Genomic DNA, 12,341 nt, shown 5'->3' on the forward strand with positions numbered 1-12,341 from the left:
GCCTTAGATCTAACCTGAACTTCCCCTGTTTCAGTTTGAACTCATCACCCCTTGTCCTATCGCTACAGTCCAAGATGAAGAGGACTCTCCAGCATCCTTGTAGCCCCTTCAGACACTGGAAGCTGCTCTGAGGTCTCCATGCAGCTTCTCTTCTCCAGGCTGAACAGCCCCAATGTTCTCAGCCTGTCTTCATACGAGAGGTGCTCCAGCCCCTGATCATCTCCATGGCCTCCTCTGGACTTGCTCCAACAGCTCCATGTCCTTCTTATGTTGAGGACACTAGAACTACACAAAGTGCTCCAAGTGGGGTCTCACAAGAGCAAGTCATATAGCTCTGGATTTTGGAATACCTGAATTGCAATTACATTAATCTTTCCCTAATGTTTGCCCTACATGTATGAAATAACGGAAAAATACATCTCCTGCTACTTAGACAGCATATATGCTCTTGAAATTGTCAGGTTTATTTCTCCGTGAATGAGACACATATGCATAGTATTTCTGTAATTATTAACTTGTGTACTGCTAACATGCACCAGTATTGGATGCATTATACTTTGCACCAGCAATAGCATTCTTGGAGGAAAGAAGTGAATATTATAATTAGTGGTTTTATTAAGCTTGAGTGCAGCTATGGTTTTTTTCACTTTTAAAACAGTTTATTGGAAGAAAATTAGAGAAGTCCTTGAGATTTTGGAAGCTGTTGCTCTGAAATACGCTTACTACTGTGAGTGAATACTGAGTACAGTCTGAGATACTTGCTATCATTAGATACCTTTTTCATTCTTAGGTATTAAGTATGGGCTGGAGAAACCGTCGTGTAGCATCAACCTCAATGAACAGAGAATCCTCAAGATCACATGCAGTTTTCACTGTCACAGTGGAATCCATGGAGAAAAACAATGAGGTGGTTAACATTCGTTCTTCCCTGCTCAACCTAGTAGACTTGGCAGGATCTGAGAGACAGAAAGACACCCATACAGCAGGAATGAGATTAAAGGTTAGTTCTGTAAAAGCTGTGGTATATTTCTCCTTTCAGATGTATTGCCCTGTTCCATCCACCAAATCCATTCACCTTTACTCTCTCTTTTTTAGGAAGCAGGTAACATAAATCGATCACTAAGTTGCCTGAGCCAAGTAATGACAGCTCTTGTTGATATTGGTAATGGAAAACAGAGGCACGTTTGTTACCGGGATTCCAAGCTCACTTTTCTGTTACGGGTAATACATGCCTTCTGGATTTTACATGCTACTTGCGATGTACAAAAAATACTTGCTTGGAATGGTTTTTTTCGCCTTAAAAAGCTGAATTCGGGTACATTAAAGATAAGTTTCAATATTGGGCAGGTGGTAGAGAGCTTGAAAAGTATCTTTTTACCTAAGCAGGCTTCCAGTAGATTTATTGCTGTAGACGAATTTAATAGGAGATTATGAGACTAAATCCATATTTGCAAGTTTTAAAGAAAAAGTATATGTTTTCATCCCTATAATATGGGAAATAGTCTGCATCAGTATAGCATTTAGAGATGTGTTGAAATGTTTGAAAGAATTTTCAGGATTAGTCTACATGTGCTAAATGTCAGTATGATGTTAAGAATTAGGTACATTTACAGTTTCCTACCTGGGAGCTTATGGGCTCTTTTCACAGTGAACAGAAAACAAAGATGGAAACAGTTAAAGATTTGTTGGACACGCGCACTCATCAAAATGCTGTGAACAGAAGTGAATACCTGTAACATATTTTTTGTGTTATAATGCTTGTACCAAATACAGTATTTGTGTTACAACTCAGTGTTGTTGTGATCATAGCTAAATTTCCCAATCTTTCCATCCTTGTTCTATGTATATCTTAGAATCATGAGCCTCTGAAGAGCTATGTTCTTTCAATGCAACCCAAAATACATCAAAATTGGAAGGGAATTGCAGCTGTATGAGCTGTTACTTTAAGTGGTTATGTTCTTTTTAGGTGGCTGTGCTGTAAAGATGTCCACAAAAAATTACCTTCTCTAGTAGGGAGAGAGAATGCTGTTGAGGCTTGTGGGCTACTTTGATAGTATTAGACTTAGTCTTGGGTATAACTGCTGCCTTCAGTAGAGATTTGAGCTACTTGTTTAACAGCATGGAAATACATGAAAACATGCATGTAAAAAGGAGAGGTTCCTTTTATATCTTTGGTCAAGAATCTGTTGGCTTGGGTTTTTCTTTGGCAGTTGCCACCACAAGATAGGTTGGAACAGTCAACAGATAATAGTCTGAATACCAATCTGCTTACCAAGATTAAAGTGAAATATCTACTAAGGTTGACTTCTGTGTTTTTAAACAGGATTCCCTTGGTGGTAATGCAAAAACTTGTATAATCGCAAATGTTCATCCAGGATCCAGGTGCTTTGGTGAAACACTGTCCACTCTTAATTTTGCTCAGCGAGCAAAGTTGATTAAAAACAAGGTAAGAGAGTGACTCAATGTCTTTATCGTTGCAACAAACAATTTCTTGTCATTTAAACTACACATTTGCAGAACAGGGAGGCCTCTTTGAAATATTATTCTGCTTTCACTAATTTCAGTGCATATAACTGAAGTTAAAACACTAAATTTGTTTTCCTAGATATATTTTACAGCAAATTATATTTGCAAAGTACTTGTTTGCTTTTGCTTATGGAGTACAGCAGCTGGGGGACTAGGGAGTGGCTGATAATAGTGTGTATTCATTGCTTGTTCTCAGAGCACTTCATTAGAAAAAGTAATGAAATTGTCATTAAAAAAAAATTGGATTCACTGGTATTTCAGTGCATCTACTTCTTATATATGCCACTACCCAAATGTAATTTCTCATGAATGGTTTTTGAAAGCATGTTGGCATCTGGCTGGACACTGCTGCCTTCAATGTATAATGCTTTGCTGGTCAGAAAGCTCCAGAAAAAATTCTACAGAAAACAGTAATATTTTTAACCATTTTAACCTTAAAAAAAGGAGTTCTGCTGCTTTGTTTGTTTTCTCTTATCCTGTAAGACTTCTATTTGTACCTTTAGTAATTTTCTGTTAACATATTTGTGAAAGGCTGTGGTAAATGAAGACACACAAGGAAATGTGAGCCAGCTGCAAGCTGAGGTCAAGAAGTTGAAGGAGCAGCTTGCTCAACTTACTTCAGTGCCATCTATGCATATTTCTGTGTCACAAGGTAAGAGTTGGGAGTGAGGGAAGAAAACTTCCTACTTTGGTAGCCTACAGTGTTGGAGCCTTATGTAATTCAAAGTTTCTGAGCAACTAGTATTTTTGTAGGAACTGACCTACAGAGGTTACCTTTGTCTTATGGATCCCATTGCCTGTGTTTGTACAGAATATTTTGCAGATATTGTTAATGTTATTTTTATTTTCTTCCTCTTATAAGTGTATTGTCCTGGGTTCAGCTGTAAGTTACTCTTCTCCTTTGTAGCAGCTGGTGCAGTGCTGTGTTTGGGCTTTAGTCTGAGAACACCACTGATCACACATCGATATTTTAGTTGTTGCTCAGCAGCGCTTACCCCGATCAAGAACTTTTCAGTCTCATGCTCTGCCAGTGAGAAGGGGCACAAGAAGCTGGGAGGAAGGAGAGACAGGGGCCAGACCTGAACTAGCCAAAGGGGTATTCCATACCACAGCACATCATGCCCAGTATAGAAACTGGGGGGAGTCACCCTGCAGGCCCAGATCGCTGCTTGGGTTGGGCTGGGTATCACTCAGCAGGTGCTGAGCAATTGTATTGTGCATCACTTGTGTGTATTGGGTTTTTTCTTCCCTGCTTAGTTTTGTATTCTCTCCCCTTGCTATTTCCCTTATTATTATTATTGGTGGTAGCAGTAGTGGTTTTGTATTGTACCTTAGTTACTGGACTGTTCTTATCTCAACCCGTGGGATTTACATTCTTTGCATTCTCCTCCCCATCCCTCTGGGAGCAGGGTGGGAAAGAAGGAGGGAAGCGAGCGAGCAGCTGCATGGTTCTGAGTTACCAGCTGGGCTCAAACCACCACAGCGTATGTACTGGGCTATGGTTTTGTTATACCTAGAATACTCTTCCAGTTTGTAAGAGGTATGCTGCCTAATCCTCTAAGTAACCAAAAGTTTACATGTGATTGTACGTTTAGGTCAGGGAGGGCATTATGGTGTTGATAATGCTGCATTTTTAAACTCAGGACTGGGTTTTTTTCCCCTCTTCTGTTCTTGCCCCTTCGGGAAGATCCTAAGAAGGATGTTTACCTTCAATAAATTTCAATAAAAGATCTATTTCAATGCAAGATATTAATTGGGGGTTTATGTAATTGTTTTCTACCAGCAGCTTTTCCCTAGACCATTGTATCTGCAATATAGATTCCAGCACAGCTTTCTAATGTGCATACCTCTCTCTGAAATATGCTACTGTGTAATTTTGATAATGAAGTAGTAAACTTGGTCTTGCAACTCTTCTATCTTGCTGAGTCAACTCTTTCCTGATCTTGCCAAGAAATAGAAGATACAGCAATAGAAGTGATCGCAAAAGTTGAAAGACTTGTCTTGTATAAAGCATCTGTGGTTGAGTTTTCTGAAGGAAATAAAACCTCTGTGTTAGCATACACCAGTAAAACAAGTCAGTCATTATGTGGGACACTGAATCATTGTCCATGAATACATGAATATTGACAGAGGACTGAAAAATATTTAGACATGTGATAGAGTTCTGAGGCAAAGCAAGTGGTGATGCTTAAACGCTGAAGAGAGGTTTTAAGCAGAACCCAGTTCATCAGAGCTGTGTTTGTCTATGCAGTTGAATTGTGTTTGTAATATTTGATCACACAAATAAGAAATCTGCTTGCTGGCTACTTTAAAAACAGGAGGATATTCCATAAATAAGTAGTCTTGCATGTGTGAGGATAGGCAGGAATGCTATTTTGAATTAATATCTAAAGTGGATTAGTTAAGCCTTTTTATTCCCTTGTGTGGACACTTCCCTTCCAGATTAAATCACTGTCTACTTAATTCAAGCTTTTCCTGAATTTCCTTCTCCTAAACCAGTTAGTCCACTTTTAATATGTACAAACTGCAGTAATAATGCTAAATAATGGCTTAGTGTTATCAAATTAATTTCAGAGGGGTTTTGCATTTTATAAATATACTCTGCTGAACAGACTGATTCTTTCAGTTTAATAGAAGTTCATTGTAAAGCCACTTCATGCCTGAACAATTTTACTTATACAGTTAAGTATATTGACTGTGTTCTTTATCAGCACTTGCAGGTGACTAGGATTTACTGTCTAAAATTCCTTGCTCTGGGTATGGCTCGTGATCCTTGTAGAGGAATTATACTGTTCAATGAATGGATTTAAATTTTCTTTACACAACCATCACATTATGTATATAGGGAAACCTGGTGAACTGATATTTTAATAAATGTGGTATTTATTTCCTTGACTTACCTTACAGGTGCTGTTGAAAAGGGAAACAACCACCTAAATTACATGAATAAGTTTCTTGAAGCAATGTTGTTCTGGGAGAAATCAGAAGGTGAAAAGAAGGTATGAAAGCATATTTTTAAGTGCTTGATGTTGAAACTCACTCTCTTGATGATTTTTCCTTGGTTTTGAATAAAAATATTCTGTCTGAAAATAGTAAGGTTTGGTAACAAGGGAACTTGGTCAAATGACAGTCAAGATAAAATCTGCAGATCAATTGCCAACAGCTGGACTTGATCTTAAAGGTTTTGACCAACCTGAACAATTCTGTGATTCTCTTCTATCTTTCAAATTCAGACAAGCCATGGGAGAGCTTTCATAGTATGTTTAGTTTTAGGGGGTAGGTTGGTTTTTTTTAATTAGAAAATCCCAGTAATTGACCAGAACAACAAACTTCTCTTTTCCTGAACTTTGAGTGTGTGGATCTACAGTGTGTTTGAAGCAAACCTCCCAGTCATCCCCATTTCTTGTCATGGTGCACTACTGAATCAGCCCAAATAGATAATTTAAGAAAATCAACTGAAACCAGAACTCTAGGGGTGCATCTGATGTGCTGTACTGAATAACTAATCTACCAAGTCATATTGGAGTTTCTAAGTATAGAATCATAGCATCATAGATTTGTTTGAGTTAGAAAGGACCTTAAGATCATCCAGCTCCAACCCCCTGCCATGGACAGGGACACCTCACACTAGACCATGTCACCCAAGGCTCTGTCCAACCTGGCCTTGAACACTGCCAGGGATGGAACAAAGTAACTGGATGAAGTAAAGCTCTTCCAGTATAGCGAGCAGTGTGGGTTCTCAGTATGAGCTGTTGCTCTCTGTGAATCTGCTGCAAATGATAGTCTGTATTTCACAAAATTACTATTGACTGAGTTATGATTTGTCTGTGTGTATGTGATATGTGCACCTTAGAAATTCATCTAGTGTGACCATGACTTTTTCACTGATCTGTATATGTACTTTCTAAGAATTTGCTAGAAAAAATTGCTCAACTAGAAGACCTGTGTACCAAGAAGGAGAAATTTATTCAATCCAATAAAATGATAGTTAAATTCCGTGAAAACCATATTGTTCGCTTGGAGCGATTACATAAAGAGACTGGTGGAAGCTTATTGCCAGAAGAGCAAGATGATCTCTTCAGTGAACTGAGGGAGGAATTGCAGATGCTCAGAGAACAGGTAAGTTCTTTTCTAGAGCAATTTTCTTTTGTGAGAATAGCTCATGTGATGGGTGGATACAGGCTTTTTAGGAAGAACAGGCTGGAAAGAAGAGGATGGGTGGTGGTTTCCTTTATAGAAGCATCTCAAGTGCATGGAATTTGGCTATGGAATGGGTGGGTTTAGAGGTTGTGAGTGAGTTTGCCTAAGAGGAAAGGTTGGTAAGGGTGATGTCATGGTGGGAGCTGCTACAGGCCACTTGATGTAGGTTAGGTAGAGGACTGAGTGTCCTACTGAAGGAAGTCTCCAAATTACGAATCCTCATTCTTATGGGAGACTTTAATGTCCAAGACATCTGTTGAAAGGGAAAAATAGCAGGATGCAAGTAATACAGCAGGTTTCTGAAGGATAAGAACACAGATGCTGCATGGGCCGTTCAGGAATGATGCAGTCCTGGAGCTGTTTGAGGAAGGCAAGTAGCAAAGTACATAGCTAAGGCTCAGGAGAGGAGACTTCAGGTTATTCAGGTATGTTAGGTGTGGTATCACTTATGAAGCAGTTTTGAAGAACAAAGAAGCTTAAGAGAGAAGGCAGATTCTTTAAAAACAATCTCTAAGCACCAGTAGGAAAAAGGAATAGATGTATTACAAGACTAGCTTGAATCTGTAGCTCGTAACTGAGCTCTGAACTGAAGGGAGGGGGAGTACACAAATCAGGACATCCATAAAGGACTATAGAAACATTTCTATGGCATGCAGGGACAGTGTTAAAGTCAAAGCTAAAACTGAAAATGGATATCAAGAGCAGCAAGAAAAGCTGCTATTACTTTATTGTCAGTTAAAGCCTAAAGATATCAAATGTAAACCCACTGTCTTTTTTGTAAGAGCAGACTCCATGGGAGTAAGAAAATTAACAAACAAAAAATTGGGGTGGTTTTAACCACTGCATGAAATATCTTTTTTTCCTCTTCCATTACAATTAATGCTTATTAAAGGTACTAGTGCAACCATACCTCTAATATGTATGTGTATGCTAGATCTGTATAGCATTGTCTGGAAAGTAAAACCTGTTAAATAAAATACTGCTTATCACAGGTGGAACAACACCCACAGATTGCAAAATATGCCATGGAGAACTATAACCTCAGAGAGGAGAACAAAAAACTTCGTTCTTTGCAATCAGTTAAAAAGGCTCAAGAAATTGATGCCAACACAATAGTGGAATTGGAAAAAGCTTTCTCAGAAGCTTCGGCCACAGAGAAAAATACTGGAGGTAAAAATATGCTCATGTTTTACAGTAAGCTTACTTAGCTGAATTTCTGTTATGTGCAGCATAGTGTTGAAAATGTCTGTCTCGATGTATTTTTGCCTTCTTCAAAGTGGTACCTGAAGACTGATAAAACCAGTTTACATCATTTTATTCGCATTGGCCTTCAAGCAAATACAGCAATAGGGAATTTGAATTCTGGTGCATCTTGTGAACACCACCACGATGCCATTTTGCTGTCTTTAGTTGTCATAAAAGCTGCAGTAATATGAACTATTCTGCTTTTTTCATGTGGGCTGTAGCTAATACCCATGTTTTTTCATTCTCAATTGCTGTTCAAAAGGCTACAAATACTATCATTTTAGTAAAACTTAAGATACATGATTTCAGGGGGTATATGTTTGTTCTTTAGGTCATCATTTATATTCCACCACCATATCAGTGGAAGGCAACTCGCTGGCATCTGTTGAAAGGCTGAAAGCACGTCTGCTACAGACTCAGAGTGAACTGGCAACTTCAAAACAAGAATATGAAGAATTTAAAGACCTAACCAAGTGAGACAAAACAGTACAGAAATGTCTTTCATTAAATGTCTTCATTACTTGTATTGATTTTTAAAAGCTAGTCTCAGATCCTGAATATACAGTCTAAGTATTTTCCTTGCATGTAAGAGAGGGCCAGGATAAGATAAATGGCATGAACACAGAGAATGTTCCTATTGAACTCAGTTATTCATAGACTAGGATACAACCATGGTGCAATCTGAAGGTACATCTGCACTGCTGCAGATTTCTTTGTCTTTCCAAAAGCTCTTCTTTATGCTAAGAGGCAAAACCAATGCTTCACAACATGCAGGGAATGAACATGCCCTGGAATTCTGACAGTCACCTGCTTTAACAGGACAGGGAGAGTCTGGCTTAGTTTCCATGCTGAGCAAGTATTTTTCAGATGGAAGCAGTGACAGGAACTAGGAATTGGTGGGGCCTGGGGGCATATTTTGAGGGTTTTGTTTTAGTGCAACAGTAGTTTCTAATATAACATCTTTAAGATTGCAAGCTTAAGCCACCATAAAGTAGAATCCAGGCACCCCAGAAAATCTTGGCTAAGCCACGAGTTAATTTTTTCTCTCTGCTGCAAAGATATTTAAGAAAGCAATAATACCACTATCTTGAGACCTGTTCATGAAACAGGGATCTAATTCACATAAGAACAAAGATACGGTGTCAATAATTCATTCACATCCATTTGCTTTGGCACCTAAACATGAGATAAGAGTCTACTTTATCCTTACTAATGTAGTAAAGAATTTATTGTCATGGTTCTCCTTGACGGCAGCACAAGATAATGCAGAAAGCCTGTGTAATACCTTCAAATACAGGTGAATAATACCTGGCTTAACTTGATCAACAGCATTTCTGAAAACTTTAGGTCCTGTCACTGGAGATACAAGGAAAATAATTGCATTTCCAATAAACACAATGGAAACCTGGAAGCCAATTGTACAAATCTATTTTTTAGTCTTAGATTTCTGTGTAGCAAATCCTATGAGCTTTATAAATCCTAAACTCAGATTGTAACATTACCAATCCATCAATTGTCCTGCATCATTAGTTACAATGGTTTATTTATATCTTCACAGATTAATTAGTTTATTTTCCTGCTCACTCAGTGTATTCCTATTTTATGTATTCCATGTTTTGTGCAGGTCTTGCACTCTTGATAGTATGAATGCATTTGTATATCACTTACCCACATTTTCTTAGTGGAGGGCAGTCAAACAGCAGTGTGCTTTTGAGCCTCTGGATCCATCTCTAGATTCCACTGAATTTTAAACATGTTTCCAGTTTCAGAGTAACTGGATGCTTCCTTTTACATTCAAGTAAACAGAGTATTCAGAGCAGCCCTGCAGAAAAGGACTTGGGGGTGTTGGTTGACGAGAAGCTGAACATGAGCCGGCAGTGTGCGCTTGCAGCCCAGAAAGCCAACCGTATCCTGGGCTGCATCAAAAGAAGCGTGACCAGCAGGTCAAAGGAGGTGATCCTGCCCCTCTACTCTGCTCTCGTGAGACCTCACTTGGAGTACTGTGTACAGTTGGTGTCCTCAACATAAAAAGGACATGGAGCTGTTGGAGCGAGTCCAGAGGAGGGCCATGAGGATGATAAGAGGGCTGGAGCACCTCCCGTATGAAGACAGGCTGAGAAAGTTGGGGCTGTTCAGCCTGGAGAAGAGAAGCTGCGTGGTGACCTCATAGCAGCCTTCCAGTATCTGAAGGGGGTCTACAAGGATGCTGTGGAGGGACTCTTCCTTAGGGACTGTAGTGGCAGGACAAGGGGTAATGGGTTCAAACTTAAACAGGGGAAGTTTAGATTAGATATAAGGAAGAAGTTCTTTACAGTGAGGGTGGTGAAGCACTGGAATGGGTTGCCCAGGGAGGTTGTGGATGCTCCATCCCTGGCGGTGTTCAAGGCCAGGTTGGACAGAGCCTCGAACCACGTGGTTTAGGGCAAGGTGTCCCTGCCCATGGCAGGGGGGTTGGAACTAGATGATCTTAAGGTCCTTTCCAACCCTTACGATTCTATGATTCTATGATAAGTGTAATTATATGCTGTAACTGAATGAGTAAACTTGAACAATTTTGCAGACTGACTCAATGTATCCTAATGCTTCTGTTGTCCAATAGCAGTCAGAACTGAAGTTCTGCCCGGTTCCATAAGTTTTGTTGCGGATGCTAAAAAAGGGAGGATAAGTGATAGCATTAAGCTGCCAAAAGATGAAATAGTGTATTTCCTTTTGTTTGTAGACTTCGACCCTACAATTGTGTTAGCAGGGCCAACTATCACTGTGTCAGCACGTAGCTCTGCGGAAATACCTTATGAAAATCATTCCTACGTTTCTGCTTAACTGTTAGATTTCAGTTAAAGCACTCTTAGAGGGCAGAGTAATCTTAACAGAGCAACACTTCCAAAATACATCTTTAAAGGAATTTCTTTAATCCTGGCAAGCACCAGTTCAGCCTTCTCATGTAACTGGGTAACATTTTTAAAGCTTAAAACCATATTGGTATGGGTGATACCACATTCTCAGCAAAGGAATTGCAGAGCTCTCAGCTTATTTCTTACCATGTAATGGACTTTTTCCTGACATGTTTAGTTCTCCATCTGCTTGCTTCATTATGCAAGCACCAAGAAGCCTCCTAGCTTTGTCATTTTATGTTTCTTTTTACTTTTTAATACAGCAGTGGTGGCTTTCTTCTCAAAATAACGTATTTCAGTGTTTGGGCAAGCGTTCAGCTTCAGCTTGCTCCTTGGCAATACTGCAGCTTATTCTTCCTGATGGGGGTACATATTGATGGAGTGGTTTTGACAGTAGTAAAATACTTCTTAAACAGGAAAAAGCATATGGAAATGGAATCAGAGCTTCAGTCCCTTCGGAAAGCAAACCAACATCTTGAAAACATTCTGGAGGCAACCAAAGCAAGCAAGCGCCTAGAAGTCTCTCAGTTACACAAGCTACACAGAGAAACTCTGAAGGTATGGGAAGAAGTTTCTTTAAAACCACGCGTACTTACACCCGAGTTGGGTGAGAACACAAAGACTTTTATTTGTATGATCCCTTAACCTAACTAGCATTCTGGCATGTAATCCATATGGGATAAACCAGATCTGATGCTTTTTTTTGTTCTGGAATACTGACTGACTGCTACTGTAATCAGATGACACTGAAAAGCTTAGTGGTGTAGAACTAAGCACTTTGAGTATCTTATTTTGGTGTTCTGCTTTGTAATCTTTATATCAGATCATAACCACTCCATCAAAAGCTTACCAGCTGAGGTCTCGCCTAGTGCCGCGAATCAGCCCGGAGGTCTTAGGTCATCAGTCTGAAGCTTTTCAGTGTTCTGAAGAGGTGATGGATGATGTTTTGAAAGAGCCAGCTTCTCCAGAGGTGAATGAACAACAAGCATATGAGGCTATGGTTGAGGAGCTCAAAGAGGCACAGGTGAGTGTTGTGAATAAAAACTGATGTGTATGTGTATTCTAAAGTGGGGTTTGGTATGAAATAGTGGCCCCCTCACCAAACGTGTTTTCTTTTGCATGGGAAACTGAAGCACTTGATCAGTACTTAAGGCTTTGCTAAACAGATTTCTAATTATACATGTCTGTGTGTGTGTATATATATATATATATACACATAATTGTACTTAAAAAGATTGTGTGTATATATATATATATACATAATTGTACTTAAAAAGATTTACCGTGAAAATGTTGAAAGGGACTGGAGTTGAACATCTTAAGTAGTTTAAGATACACAGGATATTTAATCTTTTCCTATTTTAACCTAATAACTTGACTCTGAGGAAACTTCTTTATAAGTCTCTGGTGAGACCTACATCTGGAATAATATCTAAGCTTAATATATAATATGCATTCTCTGAAGAAACCTGCCAAATG

General features: G+C 39.1%; 1 protein-coding gene across 2 annotated transcripts in view; it reads left to right on the forward strand.

The window, feature by feature from the left end:
• The window catches only part of KIF15 (kinesin family member 15), a 39,749-nt gene that overhangs the window by 8,427 nt on the left and 18,981 nt on the right, over positions 1-12,341 (forward strand). For both annotated transcript variants that reach the window (XM_030479278.1, XM_030479270.1), the window contains exons 8-17: positions 791-1,000; positions 1,096-1,221; positions 2,324-2,446; positions 3,058-3,178; positions 5,434-5,525; positions 6,436-6,645; positions 7,719-7,896; positions 8,303-8,444; positions 11,279-11,420; positions 11,686-11,886. In XM_030479278.1, coding sequence (XP_030335138.1) covers positions 791-1,000; positions 1,096-1,221; positions 2,324-2,446; positions 3,058-3,178; positions 5,434-5,525; positions 6,436-6,645; positions 7,719-7,896; positions 8,303-8,444; positions 11,279-11,420; positions 11,686-11,886 — 1,545 coding nt within the window. The remainder of the gene's footprint in view (positions 1-790; positions 1,001-1,095; positions 1,222-2,323; positions 2,447-3,057; positions 3,179-5,433; positions 5,526-6,435; positions 6,646-7,718; positions 7,897-8,302; positions 8,445-11,278; positions 11,421-11,685; positions 11,887-12,341) is intronic.

This window comes from Strigops habroptila, chromosome 1 (genome assembly GCF_004027225.2).
Source record: "Strigops habroptila isolate Jane chromosome 1, bStrHab1.2.pri, whole genome shotgun sequence".
Lineage (NCBI taxonomy): Eukaryota > Metazoa > Chordata > Aves > Psittaciformes > Psittacidae > Strigops > Strigops habroptila.